General features: G+C 41.5%; 1 protein-coding gene across 2 annotated transcripts in view; it reads right to left on the bottom strand.

Moving 5' to 3' along the window:
* The window catches only part of HNRNPLL (heterogeneous nuclear ribonucleoprotein L like), a 40,792-nt gene that overhangs the window by 9,162 nt on the left and 7,839 nt on the right, over positions 1 to 23,791 (bottom strand). The window contains exons 2-8 of one of the 2 annotated variants that reach the window (XM_039529495.1): positions 16,371 to 16,489; positions 15,342 to 15,579; positions 12,201 to 12,286; positions 9,899 to 9,995; positions 9,743 to 9,815; positions 5,899 to 5,970; positions 1,147 to 1,191 (exon numbers count right to left, since the gene is read on the bottom strand). In XM_039529495.1, coding sequence (XP_039385429.1) covers positions 1,147 to 1,191; positions 5,899 to 5,970; positions 9,743 to 9,815; positions 9,899 to 9,995; positions 12,201 to 12,286; positions 15,342 to 15,579; positions 16,371 to 16,489 — 730 coding nt within the window. The remainder of the gene's footprint in view (positions 1 to 1,146; positions 1,192 to 5,898; positions 5,971 to 9,742; positions 9,816 to 9,898; positions 9,996 to 12,200; positions 12,287 to 15,341; positions 15,580 to 16,370; positions 16,490 to 23,791) is intronic. The other variant, XM_039529496.1, reaches the window with a different exon arrangement.

Raw genomic sequence — 23,791 nt, 5'->3', positions numbered from 1 at the left:
GAGATGTGGAACACAGGGAAAGAGTGTCTTTCTTCATACAGTTCTCCAACTAACTTATAAGCAACATGCATATTTAAGGCTCTACATTAATACAAATAAAGGCTGCCTTGTTTTTCACTATAGGTAAAGCCTCATTTTTCATGAAGCAATGTGACAAATTTCACAGTGGGCTAAACTGCATAAATCAATGTTTTAATGGTCACATTTTACTGAACTAACACAAAACACTTATAAAAAGATGCTTGAAGTATTTCAGTGAATCATTTTCATTCACATTTTAGCTGGTAGGGACTTTAACAACAGTGTTTCCTTTAGGGTGCTAGGGAGGTCTCCATTCTTCTGAGGCCTGGTCTACACTACAAAGTGAGGTTGACGGAAGACAGCTTACATCAATCTAGTTGTGCATGTGTCTATGCTTAAATTTATCTCCCACTCATGTAGGGACCCCATTAGGGTGATACACCTCCTCGAGCAGAGGTGAGCTGTGGTTGATGTACTGAGGTCAATGTAGTATGAGTTTAGACACTGTTACCTAGGTCAACCCTAACTGTCCTCCAGCAGCTGTCCTGCAATATCCAACACTGACCACTCTTGTCATAATTGTGAACTCCACTGCCCAGGCATCATGGAGACCAGAAGCTCTCCTCACCCCCTTTGAAGCCCTGCAAATTCCTGATTGTCCAGGCACACTTAGCTGCTCTCCACTGTTGTGTGCAACTGCCCAGCTGACCATGCTGGCTCCAGAGGCACCTGGCTGGAATACACAGGAGATATTAGATCTTTTGGGCCTGTGAGAAGAAGCTGTGCAGCCACAGCTACAGACCATAGAAATGTGGACATCTATAAACAGATTGCCCAGGGATTCCAAGAGAAGGGATATGACACAGGCTGGCAGCAGGACTGCATGAAAGCAAAGGAACTGAGACAGGCATATCAGAAGGCCAGGGAGACCAACAGTTGATTGGTGTCGAGCCGCAGACCTGCCACTTTTACAGACAGCTGGATACCATACTTGGTGGAGACCCCACTACCACCCCACAGACCACTGTGGATACATGTGAGGAGCCTGAATCACAGCCAAGACAAGGAGTTAGCGGAGGGTGGGGACATGCGACTGGTGGGTTCAGCTATGCTGCAAGCAAGGACCTGTTTGGGACTCCACCGCAGTCCAGTCAGTCAAGCATGGATGACCTTGATTCAAGGGAAGGAATCTCAGGTAAGTGTGTAAATGTATTTCCCATACACTGATGTACTTACGGCTTCCCCCAACTCAACAGGACACAATTACTGACTTTTCATTAAACCTACTTGTACCAGAAGAGGTAGCATTACAAAATACAGAGTTGGTATCTGCTTTTCATTCCCCTGTACAGTTAGGCTGGGGGGAGGTAGGCGGTTGGGGAGATGTCATGCGGAACAGTTTATGCACACAGGGATGGCCCTTGAATCCTCCTGACAGATCTCGATGAAACTTTCATGGAGGTACTCTACAATCCTCTCCCAAAGATTTCTAGGGATAGCAGTCTTATTTCTTCCTCTGCAGTAGGATACTTCCCTGCTCCAGTTGGGGATAACTTCGGCAGGCACAGTTGCAGTAAACAGGCTAGCAGCATATGGGCAATGCTTGGGGACCCAAGCAGCAGCTATGCTCTGTTCCTTTGTCACCCCCAGGAGTGAGATATCAGCAAAAACCTCCACTGCCTGTGGAAATGGTGCCACTCCCATGGCCCTATACTCAGTTTCCTGCAACTGAGCAAGTCTCTCATTTCCCTTGACCCTGGAAGGCCTTACACACCAGGGCTGGGGCTCAGAGTGGTGCCACACACAAGCATTCTGAAGCAGAAGTGTCAGTCAGCACATCTGGTTTAAAACTTAAGGGGACTAAGGGAAGGGAGTTCTGAATCTTAACTTTCACTTTCCATTGTGACTATACTGACAATGACCTCTGTGCATTTAAAATCTGTAGCTGCTGCCTGGCTGCCTTAAGGGGTTCCCCCTCCACATCTGTGGAATGCCTGAGCCAGATAAGGAGGAAAAAGATGAGGACTTGGGATGACATGTTCAGTAAGAGCCTACAAGCCAGTGCTGCATCAGACAGTGAGCAGAGGGCCTGGCAAGTGAATGCCGTAGTCTGTAGGGAGATGGAAAGAGCAGGCAGGAGGAAGGCCCAGGAGTCCAAGCAGGAAAAGGACAGGGAGCTGCACTAGGACATAATGGGACTTCTCTGTCAGCAAAACACAGATGCTGCAGACTCTTGGGGACCTACAGGTTCAACAATCATGAGCTCACCTCCCCTTGCAGTCCATGGACAACTCCATTATAGAACCTCCCTATACACATGCCCCGCCTCCTCCAGCATTGCACATGGCATCAGAGGCCACATCCCTACCCTCTTACCACTCCATACCAGGGGACATTAAGGACAACCACAGCTTCACATTTACTGACATGGGAGAGCCACGGTGGCTGTACTTGTAGCTAAAATAGACATGAATGTTCTTTCCCCTTCTTAAGCTCTGTTCTATAAATTTATGACTTTAAAATGTATTTGCTTTTAACTTGCACAGAATTTCTTTTGCAGTGTGTTCATTACTCTGTACAATTCTAGTGTTTGGAAAATAATTCCTCTTGATTACTTCACACACAGAATGCTCCAGAATGTCTGGTGGTATTGAAAGCACCCAGGGTTACTGTAGTGTGAGACAACTCAGAGGCTCAGTGACAAACAGTGTAATAATCATAAATGTATAGCAAACACCACAAAATTAATAGGTGCATTGACAGTGTTCTATTCATAGAGGTACACCAGACACCACACAATTCCTAACCGGCTCCAAAACAGAAGGGGCAGGTAGATCACAGTACACCAAAACACATTACTGTGGTTCACTGTTAAAGTGCTCTTTTCTTTCAAAGCCTCCCTACCTGTATATCTCTGCATTGAGCTCTTCTAATAGCCCTTGTGTCTAGCTATTCAAACTTAGCAGACAGCTGCTCCACCTCTGCCCTCCATCCCAGCAGCAACTTTTCCCCCTTTGCCTCACAGATATTATGCAGGACACACCAGGCAGTTATGACACTGGGATATTTTTCTCACGGAGGGCCAATCTTGAGTAAGCAACGCCAGCGTTCCTTCAATCTACCAAAAGCACATTCAACTGTCATTCTGCACCTGCTGAGCTGGTAGTTGAATCTTTCCTTGGTGCTGTTAAAGCTTCATGAGCCAGGTGAGGAACTGGTAGGCTGGGTCTCCCAGGATTGTTAATGGCATTTCAATATTGGCAATGGCAATCTGCCAGTCAGGAAAGAACGTCCGTGACATTGCTTTCTGAACTGTCCTGTGTTCTTAAAGATGTGTGTCATGCACCTTCCCTTACCAGCCAACACTGTCATCAGTGGAACATCTCCAGTGATCCACCAATGCTTGCAAAACCACACAGAAATAGGTTTTTATTGATGTACTCTAACAGGGTAGACTGGTGCCAAAACAGGGATGTGTATGCCTCCTATCACGCCAGTGCCCTTTGGGAGCCTGTTGGTGCAAATCCACCCGCTATGTGTGGCAGACCTGCATAGCAGAAGACAATTAATGGCCCTGCAGACTTCCCTGACAATGGCCCCCACAGTGGATTTTTCAACTCCAAAATGATTTCCCACTGACTGGTATCAATCCAAGATTGCAAGTTTCCACAGTCCAATTGCCACTTGCTTCTACACTGTCAGCGCAGCTCTCATGGTGGTATCCTTGTGCTGAAGGGGCTGGGTCAGTCTCAGCACACAGATCTAGGAATACGGCTTTTGCGCATCCAAAAGGTCGGCAGCCACTGCTCATCATCCCAAACCTGCATTAAGATGTGATCCCACCAGACAGTATCTTTTTCTTGGGCCCAGAAGTGGCACTCCATTATCTGCAGCTGCTCCGTGAACTGGTTCTTGCTAGCTATGTCTCATGGCAACTTGTCCTCTGTGAAATTGTCCTGTTCCTTCAGTTCCTTCTTATGACTCTGCAAATAGCAGAGAATTGTGCATCCTGTGCCTGCAGTGCTCATGACAAAGTGCTGCACTGTGCAGGCTCCATGCTTCTGTCAGAGATGGAGGAAGTGGAAGGCCACACAGATTTGTGGGAATTTTTAAGAAGATGTGAAAAATCAGGGACATAGATGACATCATGACAAAGTTGCATGCTGGAAAGTTGACCCCTTGCTCCCAGTCATGCCTGCTAACTTGTTTTTGCCCCACCATGCATTGCCAGAAGTTCCCAAAGACAGTGCGCTGGAGATGGCGAGCTGCACAATGGGATACCAACTCATGGTGCATTGCACTGTGCAATGCCACAAGCACTCCTAGTGAGTAAGTGTAGTGCCAACGCAAGGATCCAAGTTTGCATGCACACAAGTGATATACTAGGGTGGCTTTATAAACGTTTGTAGTGCAAATACGGCCTAAGTCTGAACAGCTTAGTTTTCTCTCAGGCAGGAGATATGAATACAAGGAGCCTACCCTGCAGTCTGGCCCACTGAGAGCAGCAACCAGAGGAGCAAAATGTCCAAAAAATCACATATGAACTTAGCAGAAAGAGGACTGTGTTTTCCAAGGATGGGAAAATTTTCTTTGAGAGGAGAAAGGGGACTCAGCTAAATTGGGTGGGCATGTTTGTGTCCCTTCTTTTCTCACCCTAACAGTGAAGAGCAAATGGAAGTAATGGGAATTCAAGGCTTGAAGGTCACTGGGAGAAAATAAGTGAGAAAGTTAACTTATATTGTACTGTACAAGACATCTGCATAGGAGAAAACAAGACAAAATGCACTGACTTCTGGGGATTAAGATGACCAAAAAAATAAATAAAAACTTAACTTGCATGTGAGACTTACGTAACATTTCAGAAATCCTATCAAGATTTCTGCCTTCAGACGACTAAAGATGATGCAGATGGACTGCATATGTTGAGGTACAGAATACTAGATGCCCTAATAGAACTGATATCACTTGCTGACTGAACTTTGTAACAGCGATAGCAATAATTCCAAAGCTCTTCCCCCCAGGTATTAATGACATACTACCAACTGCAGACAAACAATGACAAGATGGATAATTAGAAGGGAAATAAAAACTGCAGCTAGTAGCTTTGAATGCAAGTCTCAAAAAGCTCCAAAGATTTCCCTGAAACTATTTCAGGTAACAAACACTGTATATAGGTATCAGTTATTAAGTTGTACTGTGCTGTCTAGGGAAAAAAAAAAAATCTTGGTGCAGATATTTATCCCCTCATCACCATCTAGTGTGGTGGCAACTTACACAGGATATTGTCCAAGGGGATAAATTTGAACTGTGAAGCAAAAAGAAGGGTTCCGGGTGCAAAACACTACAGGTTTCATCATATCACAAGCAGCATGAATTGACATTGGCACCTGTGCAACAGCAATACTGCAAACGGCAGAAGCTTAGAGAAGTCTAAACTTATGTAGATCATACTTCAGTGCCAGTGGTTCTCAAACTGTGGGTCAGGACCCCCTTTGAAAGGGGTCGCCAGGGCTGTATTAGACTTGTTGGGGCCTGGGGCTGAAGCCCGAATCCCACTGCCCAGGGCCAGAAGGCTTCAGCCCTGGGCGGCAGGGTCAGGTTACAGGCCCCTGCCTGGGGCTGAAACCTGAGCTTCAGCTTTGCCCCCCGCCCCTCCCCTGCCCAGAGTGGTGGGGCTCAGGCTCCCCCTGCCCCAGGGCAACAGGGCTTGGGCAGGCTCAGGCTTTGGTCCCTCCTACGGGGGTTGTGAAGTAATTTTTGTTGTCGGAAGGGAGTCACGGTGCCATGAAGTTTGAGAACCCTGTAACCTATAAATACCTAATTCCACCATACAAAAAACTAGAAGCCATGAACCACCTGTCACCCCATGTAACTTACCATAGCCATCATGTCTAAATGATGAAGGGTGTTCTCCCAGAATGGCTTGCCTCTGGCGGCCCTTCCCTCTGTCTAATATACAGGAAAAAAGCAGTTTTAACAAACAGACAAGTACAAGTAATTCTCAAATTAAGATATTAGTTTAATCTAATAAGGGGAAAAAGGTAATTTGACTCATGGTTAACTTAAAAAATTGCCCATTCAAATCAGTTTTTAAACACAAGCTGTCGTCCGAGGACACCAAAATTAAGAGGTTGTCTACATAACAAATTCCACTTAAGTTGAGATTTTTTTTTGCAAAGAGAAGGTACAGACACTTTAAATTTATGGGAATACTTGAAAATTTTCCTAAAGCAACATCACACAATAATATAGGAAACATTTTAGAGTAGGATTTACCTATGCATGTCTTAAAACAAGTTTTAAATACAGTACTTTTGAAAGACAGTACCTGAATCCTACTATTAGCTTCAACAGCAACACATTTTCAAAGTGGGCTTCTTTCAAGAAGTTTCAGCATAAGCCAACAACAACCTGTATTACATGGTTTCACAATCAGTAAACAGAGAGCATTACATATGTGTACACTATATTTACATGAACACCTAGTGGGAGTGCTGAAAGGATTGTACATTACTGCATTATTCATGCTGCATCACAGGTTATATTTCAATTGCTGTAAAATGTCAGAATAATGCACTTCAACAATGGACAGTCCTTTGAGCAAACCTGTTTTATATAACAATCTAAAGTTAAGCAAGGGGTCAACATTACTGGATGGAAGCAGTGCGCCACTTTCAAAAGGGTCATTTCTAATTAGTGACTGCTGCGTACTGGAAAAATGAGAACTCCCAAGTACTCTTTTGGTAAGCAGCAGTTAATTTTAAAGAATATTTCTCACTGTGTTTTGTTAATAAACCACTTCTTTAAGTGCCATATCCAAAGATATGGTGAAACGTTTAAGTTTGCTGTAATTATCATTCTATTTAAATATGACTGAATGATGGAAATTGACTCTCCAAGCCCACTACAGTTAGTGTTTTCCCCAAGTAATTTGAACTGCTGAGCTTAACTCTATGACAGCATACAGTGGGAGATGAGAAATTGTGTGATTTCCACCTAAGATGTTGAGGATAGGTTCCTAGCTAGATGATTACCTTGTCAATAAAAACCAAGGGAGGATGAGACATGTTCCCACACAGCTCTTTGGCCTATAGAAAGCCCCTTTCAGAGAGCAGAAATGAAAATTTAGGTGTAAAATCCCAGCCTGTGGTTCTATTCTCTTGGACCTATGCAGATTAACTGGTACAGTGACTAGCTGTTAAAGAGTTCTATCTTTAATAGAGGGAATGCCTGTGAAGCACTGCTCTCATAGTAAATGGCAAACGTGAAAGGGGTCAGTCCCCTGGCCAGAAGGAAAAGACATCTCTCCTCAACCAGTCACCTGCTGACAGCATACATGCAATCCAAGAATATATTCCCCTCATATCTGCAGGTATTCCTTGGAGAAGCTGAAATGAAAGAAGCTAGCTTCAAAACAATAGTCTAGGTCTTCTGAGAATTTCAGAAGAGACTGGGGGCACCTCAGCCTACCAGGGAACCCAGAAATAAATGCTATGTCTCCTAAGAACTTTTACTGCTGTGGAGTACACAGTGGCAAGCCAAGCCTCAGCATGAAGTTCTCTGGGGATAAGGTCTTGTTTGCTGAAGCTAGAATCTTGCAGTCTGGGTACATCAAGTTCAAAGATCACACAGCACCATCAGAACGTCAGGAAGAGGAATGGCCTGAAGAGTGCATGTGGAACAGCTGGCATGTTACATGAAGTATGGAGAAGTGCTGGGGTAATTGCCAGGGTTACTTTATCAAAACTGCTGGTTATGGGCAGTAACTGGTCTATATGCCTGCTTCACTGGATAAAAACTGGCTCAGGGAGGTAGAGTTCACCTATTTGTGTACTCCCCTATATATTACTTTCTGGATCAAGGGATGTGTGCAACAGAAAGAGAAAAACAACACTACAAAGGGACAGCTGGATAGTACAGATCTAAGTCCCTTTCCTCTTACATGGTGTGAAGGGATGTAATGTCAATATATAGATGACAAAGATATTCAAGAAAATGAACTAAAAAAAAGAAAAAAGGAGTGAGAAACAGATTTGTGCATTTTTAGGCCAGAGTTATGCTGGCGAGAAGCTTCTCATCTCCCACTGCTTCATTTGCTGGAGGAACCCCTGGTCCATACAGTCATATCTGTTTGTAACATAATTACATGAAATAAAGGTTGTCAATTTTGAGACTAGATGCCATAAAAGCAGCTGTAATATAAATTGCAATGTTTAAGAAACTGACAATCCACTTAATCTTTCAGGTTTTTTCACTAGTGCAGTTTCTTTGCTGACAGTTTCTAAACATTTTTCTCAATTTTAATTTTCTTTAATATTTCCTGACTACTTTTAAGAGTGAGTTTCTGAATTATGGTTCAAATATTGAAATTCTATCATCAACCAATACTGTAGCTCCCTTGTTAACCTTTTACAAGAACTTCATTTTGAAAATCCAAAACCTGCATTTTTAATTATACAACAGTTTTACAAGCCAAACCACTACTGATAACACCCAACATTTCTACAAAAATGTAAGTTTGAGAGTGCATCTCAGAGAGAAGTCAAAGCCCTTGCTTTCATATTTAAGACTTTGAAGATACTCTACCTTGATTAGACATGTTATGTTTCCACCTCCATGTTATGCACTCCTAGATTTCTAAAGATTACATTATAGAAAAGCTATTATTGTATACAAGTCACTGAACAGTTACAAAAAGAGAATACTTTAAATACTTTACAGAGGTCAGGCTACACAGCAATTTGTCTTTTACATTTTTAGTCATATTTTCACTATAAAGCGGTAAGCTCTGACTAGTTTTCACAGTTAAGAACCTGAGAGACAAGTTACACATGCACCACATGTGCACCTCCTTGCTTCAAATACTTAAATTTAATATACCTGAGGAAGCTTGTTTAATATTGTATTATTAATCCCAGTTAACTACAGATAAATCCTTCAGTTTACTTACTATGAGACAATTTACACTGTAAAGACTGACTGCAGTTGTCTTAAATACAGCAAGGAATAAAATAAGAGTATTACAACAATGTAGATGAGATCAACAAGAAATTTGGGATTTACCATTTTATGGAGGTTCTTAAATGTAGCAATTGTAATTAAGGGAAATAAGACCAATATACATAAAAACTTGAACAGAATGGGTACAGTCTATCATGGTATTCATCCCATGCAAATCTGAAGTACTTTAAGTGTCCTCCTTTAAAAACTTGTGGTGGTGGTGCATGTAGTATGCAGACAAGGTGAATTGCAAGTCTGAGTTTTTTCAGAGGGCTTTTTGCTGATGCCGATGTAGTGCATGATGAAGTGTAGAGTCAGCCTGCTGGAGTCCTCTATCCTTCTTAATGCCTTGTCCAACATAGGGGAAAAAGTCCTTTCCATAGAGAAGCAGTGTGTAAGTTTGTAGTTTGTAAGGAATAGTCTGTATCAGTTTCCTCTCCTCCAAAGAGTGAGAGCTGCTTGGAGAAATGCAAGTCCTTGTACTGCGAACATGCTTGCATGTGTGGGCTCCTTGTTGAACTAAATAGCTCATTGTACACCAGTAGGGGGCACTAATGTTCAATGTTACTTTTTTCCTGGATTACGTGTTGGCCTTTGCAAGACAGCCTTCATCAGCAACGGCTTGTTTGAAATGACTATTGCATTACACAAGCTAACCATGTATAAAGTAGTGTCATTAGCACAGTCAAACACTTACAGCTATAACATATAAAAAACCTACCTCGTCTGCCCAGATACGGTTTAGTGTAGTCCCAACTATCATTGTCGTTTCTAATGACATTAAGTCGAGTTGGCTGTTAAAATTTAAACACAGGGTAAGTCTTGAACTTATGCACTTCATCAGTAAAATAGTTAATAGAGAAGATCTGAGCATTACCCTTGCATATTCAATTTTTAGTGTACAGCATCCTGCATATATATCTGCTCCATTGAGTGCTGCTTTAGCCTTCTGAGCACAGAGAACGGATTCAAACGTAAATCTTGTTAAGGATTTTTTTGTTTTTAAATAGAGATGTGTTTTCCCCCTCCAAAATAATGAAGCAATCCAAGACATTTTAAAGCAACCTACAGTTACTTTGTTAGGAATAAATGAGAGATCTAAACAGACACACTAGTTTAAAACTGCTATAAAGCACTGGCAATTCAAGTTCTCAGATGCAGCCTGAGCCATATGGTTCCTGCCTTTGAAGTGTATGCAGCCCAGGTTGAGCAGTTTCATGAATTAAGAATAGATTCATTCTGCTTACAGTCTATGCAGGTCGAGTGAAAGTCTTAGTTTATTCACACAGGTCTCTCCATACTGAGAGCGTATCCAACTTCTAAATGGTGGACACCCTACAGCTCAGAGTGAAAATGGAAGTGGCCACTTCAGCTGATATTCTAAGACGGGGTGGGCAAATTTTTGGCCCGAGGGCCACATCTGGATGGGGAAATTGCATGCAGGACCATGAACGTAGGGCTGAGGCAGGGGGTTGGAGTGCAGGAGGGGTGCGGCAGGGAGCTCAGGGTGCAAGAGGAGTTTGGGGTGTGGGCTCTGGCCCAGCGTCACTTACCTGGAGCGTCTCCGGAGTGGCAGCAGAGCTAAGGCAAGCTCCCTGCTGCCCTGGCCCCGCGCTGCTCCTGGAAGCGGCAGGCACCCTCAGGTGCGGGGGGCAGAGGGCTCCGGGTGCTGCCCTTGCCTGTGGGTACCTCCCCCGAAGCTCCCATTGGCTGTGGTTCCCCTTTCCCAGCCAATGGGAGCTGCAGGGGGCCTGCAAGCGAGCAGCGTGCAGAGCCCTCTGCCCCACCTTCCCCTTCCCAGGGGCTGTGGTGCCAGCTGGTTCTGGGAGTGGTGCGGGGCTGGCAATCCTGCAGGCCGGATCCAAAGCCTCAATGGGCCGGATATGGCCCATGGGTCATAGTTTGCCCACTCCTGTTGTAAGAGCTTGTATTCATGAACATTAACTTATGGCAAGCTAAGGGTGAATCTACCCTGCCACACACCAACTGTCCCTTGTGGACCCTGCTTATGCACCTTAACAGTTTGTTAATGCACATCAGCAGGGTTCACACAGACAAGCAGTCTGTGACAGGCTACTGCAGGGTAGATTCAAAACCTAGCTTGCTGCAAACTAAATGTTTGTGTAGGCAAGCCTAAAACTTAAGGCTTACTACACACTAATCAGAGTATGTGGATGTAGCACGTTACCGACAAATATTGCGAATGACTGTGCCATGGTAACCAAGGACAAGGTTCAAACAAAACCCTTGAACAAGGCGGCTGGAGTTGGTATCTCCCCTTAGTACTACTAAAACCAGGCCTGGAAGGTTGAGTCTGGACAGACGTGAACTCTATCACCTTAGCATGGAAGGAACGGAGGATATAAAAAGGGAAAGATTTGAGTAGTCTGTCCCTTCCAAGAAAAATTCTACCACTGAATCAGGGAAAAGACGTTTAAGAGACTTCTTGTGTTTGGATTTGTTAGTTAAACATTGTTTGTAGATGAACATACAAGAGACCCCAAATGGACATTTTTGACAACAGACACTGTATTTGTGGCCTGAGATTAAAGAGAAATTTGCTTTAACTTCATTGCCCAGTGGTAGAGAAGACAGCCTGCAAGACAAGTGTCCCTTCAATATGCTAGGGTCAATACATTGGGGAGGGAGGGGAGGAGATTCATATTCTTTACATATTTTGAGATTTTTAGTTCTCTGGGGACTAGCACAAGAACATACAAAATGCCTGCAGAGATCTAGAGGATGGCTTATGTCAGGGTGTCCCCTCCCTCCTTGATCCCTGTATTCAGTGGTCTGCTGTGCCAGACGGTCTAAATTCAGCAGCACCTAGCACAACAGACCACACAATTTGCAGCATCTTTTTAATGGGGAAAAACCATGAAACTGACTTTACACAATGTGCTCCCAAATGCACAAAAATGATTAGCCTGTAACATTCAACTTAGGAGTTACTTTTAGCACAGAATATAAAAACAAATGAACAAATATGTGATTTAAAAGTGGCAATAATTTGGTGCAGATTTATCTGCTGCATACACTGGAAATGACAAAGCATCTTGAATCTAATAATTCTCAAATTTGTAGAGCTCAAGATTAATGTAAAATCTTACTGATATATGCATGCTTAAGTCTCATCTGCAGCTGAGAACATACAAATATGAGTATTAATAAAAGGATATTCAACCATTGCTTGTATTCCATTTCTCTTGAATATAACAATACGTTGCACTTTCCCAACAGGGTTGCACACAGTATACAAGACATCCTATAAATGAAGAAGAAAAGCTATTTTAGACAGACATTTCAAGTTTGACATTTTTATGAAGATTCACAAGTGTTCTACAGGACTTCAAGGTATATTGCATGTGTTCATGGAGTAAATTTCACCATCAGCATTTAAATCTCAAAGAAGGATAAACCCAGTTATTTATCAAATTATAGCTATTTTATATGTATATTAAGAAATGTTAACCTTAAAAGATGATGATTTTTCCTTATGTTGCTGTATCACAATCAAGAACATTCAACTCCCTCAAAGGAAGATTGTCTGTTTTCAATTGCTAAAATACATAATCTCTTAACCAGGGGTTCTCAAACTGGGGGTTGTGAACCCACAGAGGGTCACGAGGTTATTACCTGGAGGTCATGAGCTGTCAGTCCCGCGCCCACATTACATTAAATTAAGATTAAATTAAATTAAAAATCCCTGTTTTTAATTTATAAGGGGGAGGGGGTGTCGCACTCAGAGGCATGCTGTGTGAAAGGGTTCACCAATACAAACAGTTGAAGACTCACTAAAGGAAGCATTCACGCAAGTATTAGGCTTCACTCCAGAATATAGCGCAGGCCACAAAAGGAGAATTCCTCTCTCTCTATGCCGGGGTGAGCAAACTATGGCCTACAATTTCATCTCAGCCTGACTTTTTAATACCTCCTAATGGAGACTCAGACATCAGTTTAAACTCAACATGGCTAATACTGAGCTCCTAATCCCGCCCACAAATGCCCTCCCCACTCCCTCCTTTCTCAATCACTGTGGACACCACTACTATCCCAGCCTGCCACTCAGGCCTATAACCTGTGCCTCATGTTCAACACAGGCTTCTCTCTAGGTCCTCACATCCAGCCTGTGTCTCATTCATGCCAATTTATGCATTTCATCTCTAAAATAAGGCCTTACTTATCCATTCGCACAGCTAAAACTCTCATCTTGACAGCTGCAACCTCCGTCTCTCTGGCCTTGACAAATGCAACCTAGCCCTTTCAGAATACTGCTGCAAAGGTTTTCCTAGCCATTGTTTTGATTGTGCCATCCCTCCACTGGCTCCTTCTTCCCTATCACATCAAACATAAACTGCTTTGCCTTTACTTTCAAGGCCCTTTACAGTCTATCCCTACCCTATCATCTCATTTGCTGTCAAGATGTCAATTTCCATTACTGATCGGCCCCTCTTGTTAAATTTTCAAACAAGCACCTTCATGCTTTCTCCCATGCTGCCCCTAACATCCAGGAGGAGCTCCCTACAAACACCTGCAAAATTAACTCATTATCCTCCTTCAAAACTCTCTTCTGATGTGATGCTCATAAAAAACTTGACCATGGCTAGGCTGTTGGTGTGTTGAGTCCTCTGCCGATCATGCTGATTAATACAGATTCACTGTTTCCTTGTACTCCCCACTCTGTAGTTTCTTGTTTTATACTTGGATCATAAGCTCTTGGGTCATGGACCATATTTTTGTTCTGTGTTTGTACAACACATAGCACAATGGGTCTGGGGTCCTGGTCCATGCATAGGGCTCCTAGGCACTGTGATAATACTAATAATAAATGTATTCACCCAAACCGAAGTATTGGCAGGTGGCATGCCTGTCCTATCACTGAATGCAGAAAAAGCCTCTGACTGCAAGAATTATGTTTTTGTAGTGCTATAGCACATGGCATTCAAAGTTTAATTCATAATTTATAAAAGCCCCATTTTCAGCCCCAACCTTTGATAGTAGTGATGAATGATGAAAAGGACTTGAAATTCATCTCCAGAAAGTGGAAAAATACAAATAAGAGGGTGTCTTGTATTTCCACTGCTCTTTGCATGAGAAGCTGTACCCAGGCTAGTGCAATGTGCAACATGTCAAAATATCAAAAGTAAAGAGGGATGTTTTATGCAATGACAAATTGTGACACCACAAAACCCAGACAATCTATTGCCTTGGTTTCTAACCAACTGATGGCTAGAAAATAAGCCAGTTAAATAGTGAGATAACACCCATGGTCAAAACTCCAGGTTCTCATGCCCTGTAATGGGAATAAAGTGAAAGTGGGATTTTTTTAGAATACATTTGAATATATATGTCTGATGTGTGTCCAAGTAGTTGTAACTTTTAAAGTAAGTTTTAGTAATCATCGATGGATCACTCGATGATTGCTTCTGAAGCCCCTGGCATTGGCCACTGTCAGAAGACAGGATACTGGGCTACATAGACCATTGATCTGACCCAGTGTAGCCATTCTTATGATTTTAGTTGATTGCCTGCTAGGGTTAAGTGCAGAGCTAACAAAACAGAAGTCTTCAAAGATACTGTGTAATAGCTGTGCTCATCCTATCTTGCTTCAGAGGTATTATGCAATCTCTGAAGGGTTCAGTGGCCAGGATTTTGAAATATTATAAGTTGCTAAATACTTTCTGAAAGACATTCCAAAACGTATTGCTATAACAAGGGGAATGCCATTCAGCTTTTAAGCCATTAAGAATATTTGTGATTGAGAGAGTTCTGTTGGACTGTTTTCTGCTCATAATAACTTGCTCTGATAGAATATTAATAGTTGCCTTAAGCAAATATTACTAAAAATGTTCTATGTACTTAGAGCATATTAAATGCTAGCAAGTTTTATGAGCACACAAGCAAGAAGCAGCTAGTTTTAGGGGACAAGGGCAAGGTTAACAATGAAAAAAATCCATTAAAAAGGAGTGCCATATACTCCTGACTCCAATTAGTCAAACCTGTAAATCAGATTGTTTTACTTTCTGCAAGCATAACCAATGTTTTGGATATATAGCACAGGGTCTTATAAACTGTACCTTCATACAAATGGATGCATCCTGAATACTAGTTGCATCTCTGGAGAAGTCTGATATGTACATGCTTCACTTGAATTCACTGTTGTAACAAAAAATACACCAAAACTGACTGCATACCAAACAGCTTAAATGGATACCCATAATTCTTCTGACTCACGTAAATACATTACATAATTATAACAATAAAGGGTATACACTGGAAGTGAAATTGAAAGGTTTTAAAAAAAAATTAAAGAAACATACCACTGTAATTGGGTAGAGAGGATTTTGAATTGACAATAGGAGAACTTTGTTTCCACCTGATGGATCATCTGTGTTCCCTGGCCGAGTGATCCTTTTGCTTGTAGAATAGTTGAAAAAAGCTTGTTGTCCAGCAATATACACTGGCTCATCTGCGGCAAATGTCACACACTTCTTGGCACTTTCTATGTTTTCAAATTCCACTAAAGCCTGGCGTTTAAATGGCATCATCATGACATAGCTGGTCAGTAGAAAAAAAAAACCAGAGTAAGTTCTCCTGATATGCTTTTTCTTAAGATTGCTTGTCATAAATGGAACAATGTTAATTTTTTTAAAAAATTCCCTAGTGTAAGACATCTCCCTTCATAAGTTAGTAACTTTCATTCCATTTCCTAAATCAAGTCATGTAACTATAATTATAAAGTACATTTGAACAAAAAAGTTAAACAACTTATCAGTAAGTTAGATAAACAACAAGTAGTGTTTTCAGAATATAAAGAGTTAAATATTAGTCTACTAAAGCTTGTAATGTTCACAACTAGCTGATATGAATGATATATACTAGCCCTGCTAGAACTGTAACTAGCTGAAGATTTTACTTCCAATACAAATGTTTTTAAATTGTAGCTAGTAAAAGGCCATGGATGGTCAAGTGAAAATAGCAAAAAGAGATCACACTTTGACACAGTATCAGAGTGCGAGAAACCTCTAACTCTAGCATAACTATTCTTATAGTTAACTATTGAAAGTCTGACTGCAGACATGCAGTGTTGAATGTACAATAACAAGACTTTATTTGATTAGCCATCTTGTGTATAGAAAGTACAATGCCTGCAGTTAGAGACATTGCCAAGAAGTTCAGTATTCCTGTGCTACCGACTTAATTATTGATAAAAATGGCCATTTTGAGATTAGGGATCCCATTGCAAGTCTAGCAGATCATTTAGCTTTGTTCTCAAAAGCAATCTTACCATCAAAGCTCCCAACCTGCCTTGAGCCACCAGAGACATGGTTTTACTACTGTCAACATACCATATAGTTCCAAATTTTTCAAGAGCCTCCACAAGGTCCGCTTCTACAACTGATTCGCAGAGTCCTCGGACATGGACGACAGGAGAAATAGAAACTTTGTGATGACTTCCACCCACATCCTAACAAAAGCACAAAATTTTTCTAGTTTATACCAGAACTTAAAACACAGCTATAATTAACCACATGTAAGTAGATGTCCGACCTCTCCACAGCAAAAGTGCCTCCATCCATCCACAAGATCTAACACACACGAAGAGTCAAGTGAGTCAGACCAAGCATGTTGCTGAGTTGGGTATCTAGGTTCCCTTCAAAATTAACCAGTTAACCAAGACCCCAGTTTCCAAGTTTGGTCACCTGCATTAGTAAGACCTTGTCTATACAAGGAAGTGAACCATAGATTACAAAAGATTTCTACTGTGGAATATACTCTCCTCAACTGGGAAGGAAAATTGTTTGGATGCAAGCACAGATAAGCCTGAACAACCTTTTTTTATATTCTTCCAATCTAGTTTAAGCCAATTTTTGTTGGTGATGCGCAGAGGACAAGGGGACTGAGAAGATCCATTACTGAAATCTGAACTGCTGTGGGTCATTTTCCTACTGTAGACAGGATCTGAGTTTCAACAACATTTTCTCACACTATGCAGGAAGAATATCAATTAATTGACTACAGGCCCTGTATCTTATGTGATTATGCACTTTCCTCACATCACTGAGGGCTACATCAGCACTTAATCAGAATTATACCTAAGGAGTCAGCACTTAAAAAAACTCACAAATATTTATATATTTTATATCCTGTTTTCTGATCCTAGGGGACATTTGTACACAACCTCTGTGATTAACTACTTTAAGAAGATTCAGTGTCTCGATGACACAGCATAACTCCCACAATGAAGATTTTCAGAACTTAATGTTATCAAATAATTTCATTACTCAACCAATTCCTTCACTACCATCCCTCACAAATGGTCTGCAATAAGAACTGTATATGCCAGGTCATTAGCACAAAAGCATCCTGGTTTCCTTTAAGTACAATCACCATGTTTATGCATGACTGAATAGCTCAGGTGGTAATTTTTAGTTAATCTTTCCCTGTGCATCCTTGAGATAAGAACAAGGATGGTAAATTTCAGCCCAAAGACAGAAAAGATGAATAAACTGAAGAGGGAACAGACATTGAAAGATCCAAAGCTAGCAGGAAAAAATTAGATATTAAAGGCATACTAAATAAGTTGTGACACAAACAGCTGTTGTGGTCAACTCCTGCCACACTGTAGAATAGAATTTTAACCAAGTCTGTTTTCTGGAAATATATCCATGCAAAAGTGTAATGTTTTCCAACTACGGTGTAGATGCCTTGACCTGGGGTCCTCAAGCCCCCTCAGGATAAGCAATTAGTAAAAAGTTTTGCATAAATTAGCTTCTAAGATTGTCTTTCTTATAGTTCAAGAAGTCCTTATCTTCCCTTCCCACCACCTTTTTTTGAGCCTGCAAATTCAAGGAAATTGACTGCAAGTTTAAAATAGATGTGGGTTTCCTTACAGTGGATTATATACTTATTTGTAAATGTGCAGTAACTACATTGAACATGAGTTTTTTGCAAAAGCAAGATTTGTAATTTCTCTTTAAATCCAGAGTTCTTCCCTTTGAACAACTGATCTTTGAGGTGTTAGTGATATTTCCAAGATTACAGTCCTCAGTATCTGCAATTACAAACTGCAAATGGCTTTGACACTGTAATCCTTATGAACAACCTCAGAATCTGCAAACCCTGGACAGCCAGTGAGTAAATTACTTTGTAATCTTAATTTTAGTTGCAGATTGTTGTAAATACTTGCAGGATTATATTGTTTTAAACTGCAACACGTGTTCTTTGAAGACGAGTGGTGGTGGCTGTGGCGGGGAAGAGCACCAATCATATTTGCATAAATCACTACAACAACTTCCTTAATTAAATCCAGTATCTTTGAGGTCTAAAGCAACAGCTATAAAATTAAACAGAAGATTATTATGCTTTCAGCTGCAGGTGTTTAAAGATTGTGGGAAGTTGAGGGAAATACACAGTAGTTTCTATTTTCCTCTTATTCTGTTCTTTATTCTGTTCTCTCCTGCTGGTTGGTAGCAAATCTAGTTCCAGTCCAGTCATGGAGAGCATCACCTGTTTCCTCTTTCTGCACAGCACAGGCCAATGGCAAAAGCAGCTAGGCTGACTTCTTATTCCCCACTTATCATGTAGCCACTAGCATTGAGTTGAAGTTTTCCTTAAGCTGCCTATAATGAGATTAAACTCTTTCCTGAGGGGTTAGCCAGTTTAGGATCCAGCATAGTAGTATAAATAGTTCAAATTATTTGTGTGGACACTGTGGAAGCAGCAAGAAAAAAGGAGAGCCAGCACTTAGGCTGCAAGTGCTCGACAAACCACAGTTAGGAACCATAAATTCCTTTTCCTCAACTGTTGTTTTGGAAGCTAAGAACAAAAAATACAAAGTAAAGAAGAATGCCTGAGATGCTAATGAATTTATTTTTAAATTTGTTTAAGCTGTGGTGATAAATATTTAAGAACAGATTTACAAGTACTGTGTATCTCAAGAGTTAGGCACACAGATATGCAACTGAGGCTTTGGACTTATCTACACACGCAAACTGTAACACTTTAACCATACTGATACAGTTAAAGCAGTACAAATCACCTAATGTGGATGCAGTTTGTCCATACGGGAAAGGAAATAAGCTAAATTGGTATAAGGAACTTTTATTCCACTATCACTGCGTCTATACTAAATTATGTGCACATGAACTTAAAAGCAGTCCACAAGTGTGCAAGATGTGGCTCCTGCCAAAGATTATGTCTAAACTTGGAAGGATTAGATTAACAGTAAATGTCACTGCCTTCACATGGCATCCCCTGCAAGCAGTGAAAAGCAAAGCTAAAGTAAACTAAATGCAAAATGATAGGTTTCAGAGTGGTAGCCGTGTTAGTCTGTATCAGTAAAAACAACGAGGAGTACTTGTGGCACCTCAGAGACGAACAACTTTTTTGGGGTATAAGCTTTCATGGGTTAAAGCCCACTTTATCAGGCCCACGAAAGCTGATGCCCAAATAAATTTGTTAGTCTCTAAAGTGCCACAAGTACTCCTTGTTGTAAATGCAAAATGTAAGCTCAAGTTCTCATTATAAAAAGTGAAAGACAAATACAGCCTGACGGAATCATCATCCAATTGGTCCCCATTAGCATTACAAACCTTATCACTGGGGTCTGCTCTCAAGGTGTTGCATCTCAATATTGAGGGAATCTCAGGGCAAGTTTACTCTACCACTTAAGTTGATCTAACTTGCATCGCTCAGGGGTGTGAAAAAGAACCCCTCCCTCCCCCCAGAGCAATGCAAGTTACAGCGATCTAAGCGCTGTCCACACCAGCACTATGTTGGTTTTTGTGTACAGTGAAATCAATGAAAAAATATTTCCATCGATAATTGAAATTACAGATAGGCAAAGGGAAAAAAATGCCACGAGAATTTTTTAAAGTTTGATTTAAGGATATTTACTTTGTATATTTTAAACAAGATGTTGGCAATGTGTGTGTTAAGGGTTATAAAGCTTTAACTTTTACAATTTCAATGTCTGTCATTATTGTCTACACCTAATAAATTTGCACAAATGTGAAAATTAAAAAAATAGATAAAAATAAAATGCTTAATAATAATCAACATTATCTGTCAAAATTATAAGAAATAAAAATCAACTTCTGCCAAGCATAATTATATCAGTGTGCTCAGAAGGCCAGCAGTATCACAGAGACCCAGCCAGTCACAACCTCATTCATTCTGACAATGACTATGGGCAGCCAAAGCTACCTCCTGCAGACATCCCTATTTTGGTTAGCCAAGTGGCTCCCAAAACACAAGTTCCCCCTTATCAAGTGTCACCCAGGAAGACCAACCTCCTGCTGATGGAGCTGAAGGTTTGGAGGGGGAATAAATGCCATACTAATGCTCAAGAATCCCCATGCATAAAATGTGGAGGGACCCACAGAACAGAAAGTCACAGTACTTGTAGCAGCTCAGGGATAATACTGGCAGAAGTTCCTTGTGGAAAGAGTGGGAAAGAGGTTACAAAAATCTCAGTCTCTTGCGTGTATGAGGTGTTTAGCAGGACTTGCAACCTTTAAGGCTAACAGGACTACCACCTGAAGGCTCCTGATTCAGCCCCACTTGTGATTGTTCAATCAGATGTGCGAGGATGTGATGGGAAGCAGGATGAGGATACATTACAATAAGATGACACCCATGTGTGTAAGGACTGGTCTCAACAATTTTGTACTGCTATAAATGTATATCTACAAGAATAAGCTATACTAATATATAAACCTTTATGGGATAAAAGTTCAATTTTTTTTATATAGATATAGATAAAGAGAGAGAAACAGAGAATGAATCTCAGTGGTTCTCAAACTTTTTTTTGTTTTTGTTTTTTTACTGGTGACCCCTTTCACATCGCAAACCTCTGAGTGCAACCCCTCCCACACCCCATAAATGTATAAAAAAAGTGGTTTTAATTTAACACCATTATAAATGCCGAGTGTCCTTAAACTACTGACTGGAAATGAGGATATGGAAGTAGAAATTACTAAAACAGCTTTATGGGACCAAATCAGGGGGCCTGGATAATCTGCATCCAAGTATATTAAAGGAACTGGCACATGAAATTGCAAGTCCAGTAGCAAAGATTTTTTAATGACTCCATAAACTTGGGGGTCATACCCTGTGACTGAAGAATTACCAATATAATATCTATTTTTAAGAAAGGGGGAAAAAAGTGTTCAGGGAAACCAGAGGCCTGTTACTTTGACCTGAATTGTATGCAAGATCTTGGAATAAATTTTGAATGAGACAGTAGTGAGGAACATAGAGGTAAATGGTAATTAGGATAAAATACAACATGGTATTACAAAAGGTAGCTTGTGCCAAACCAACAGGACATCTCACTTTGAGAAGATTTCTTTTAGACAAAGGAAATGCAGTAGATCTAATCTATCTGGATTTCAGTAAGACACTTGATACAGTTCCACATGGGAAATTATTAGTTAAATTGGAGAAGATGGAGACTAATATGAGCACTGAAAGGTGGATAAGGAACTGGTTAAAGGGGAGATTACAACAGGTCACACTGAAAGGTGACTTGTCAGGCTGGAGGGAGGTTGTTAGTGGAGTTCCTCGGGGATTGGTCTTGGAACCAATATTATTTAACATTTTCATTAATGGCGTTGGCACAAAAAGTGGAAGTGTGCTAATAAAATTCGCAGATGACAAAAAATTGTGCTAGTACGGAGGACCGGAATATCAAACAAGAAGATCTAGACAATCACGAAAACTACAGTGATAGAAATACGATGAAATTTAATAGCACAAATTGCAAGGTCATGCACTTAGGGACTAACAACAGGAATTTTTGCTATAAGCTGGGGTCTTACCAGTCGGAAGCGACAAGGGAGGAAAAAGGCCTGGGTGTATTGGTCGATCACAGGATGACTATGAGCCACCAATATGGATGCAGCTGTGAAAAAAGCTAATGCAATCCTAGGATGTATCAGGTGAGGTATTTCCAGTAAAGAGCAGGAAGTGTTAGTACCATTATACAAGGCATGGGTGAGACCTCATCTGGAATACTGTGTGCAGTTCTGGTCCCCCATGCCATGTTTAAGAAAGATGAATTCAAACTAGAACAAGTGCAGAGAAGGGCTATTAGGATGATCAGAGGAATGGAAAACCTATCTTATGAGAGGAGATTCAAAGAGTGTGTCTTGTTTAGCCTAACCAAACAAAAGCTGAGGGGAGATATGATTGTTCTCTATAAATACATCAGAAGGATAGATGCCAGGGAGGGAGAAGAGTTATCTAAGTTAAGCACCAATGTTAACACAAAAATAAACGGATATAAATTAATCGTCAACAAGTTTAGGTTTGAAATTAGACCAAGGCCTTGGCTATACTTGTATTTTACAGCGCTGCAACTTTCTCGCTCAGGGGTGTGAAAAAACACCCCCCTAAGTGCAGCAAGTTACAGCGCTGTAAAGCGCCAGTGTAAGCCGTGCTCCCAGCGCTGTAAGCTAATCCCCTCGGGGAGGTGAAGTACCTGCAGCGCTGGGAGAGCTCTCTCCCAGTGCTGGCGCCACGACCACACTCGCACTTCAAAGCGCTGCTGCGGGAGCGGTCCCGCGGCAGCGCTTTGGAGTTTCGAGTGTAGCCAAGCCCCAAGTTTTCTAGCCATAAGAGGAGTGAAGTTCTGGAACAGACTTTTAAGGGAAACAGTGGGGGCAAAAAACCCTAACTGGTTTCAAGACTGAGCTTGACAAGTTTATGGAGAGGATGGTATAGTGAGGCTGCCTACAATGGCATGTAGCCCATCTGCGACTGCTAATAGCAAATAACTCTCAGCAGCCAGCAATGGGACACTAGAAAGGGGGGGCTCTGAGTTACTAGAGAGAATTCTTTCCCAAGTATCTGGCACTTGGTTCTTGATGACATGCCTAGAGTCCAAGTGACCACCATATTTGGGGTCAGGAAGGAATTTTCTCCTGGGTCAGACTGGCACAGACCCTGGCAGTTTTTCGCTTCCTCTGCGGCATGGGGCATGGGTCACTTGCAGGTTTAAACTAGAGTAAATGGTGGATTCTCTTTAACTTGAAGTCTTTAAAACATGATTTGAGGACTTCAGTAACTCAGCCAGAGATTATGGGTCTATTACAGGAGTGGATGGGCAAGGTTCTGGGGCCTGCAATATGCAGGAAGTCAGACTAGATGATCATGATTGTCCCTTCTGGCCTTAAAAATCCATGAGACTGCCAGAAGCTGGGTGACAGGGGATGGATCACTCAATTAATTTATTCTGTTCATTCCTGCTGAAGCATCTGGCACCAGCCACTGGTGGAAGACAGGATACTAGGCTAGATGGACCACTGGTCTGACTCACTATGGCCATTCTTATAACTGTGTTCACACTAGGGTTGTGCTGCTTTAATTAAACCAATATAGTTGTAACGCAGGGGTTCTCAAACTGGGGGTCAGGACCCCTCAGAGGGTCATGAGGTTATTACATGGGGGTTGCGAGCTGTCAGCCTCCATCCCAAATCCCGCTTTGCCTCCAGCATTTATAACGGTGTTAAATATATTTAAAAGTGTTTTAAATTTATAAGGGGGGGGGTCGCACATAGAGGCTTGCTATGTGAAAGAGGTCACCAGTACAAAAGTTTGAGAACCGCTGTTGTAGCGGTACAAGAACTTTGTGTAGTTCAGCCCTAAGTCAGGAAGCCACAAAACCTACAGAAGAGTCACGGTTAAGGCTACGATTTTACTCATGGAGGTCACAGCAGTCACGGATTCCATGACTTTACCGGACCGCTGTGACTTCAGCTGCTGA

The sequence above is a fragment of the Mauremys reevesii genome, linkage group 3 (genome assembly GCF_016161935.1).
Source record: "Mauremys reevesii isolate NIE-2019 linkage group 3, ASM1616193v1, whole genome shotgun sequence".
Classification (NCBI taxonomy): domain Eukaryota; kingdom Metazoa; phylum Chordata; order Testudines; family Geoemydidae; genus Mauremys; species Mauremys reevesii.
Note: the sequence above shows the minus strand (reverse complement) of the source record. Positions and strands in the feature narration are given on the sequence as shown.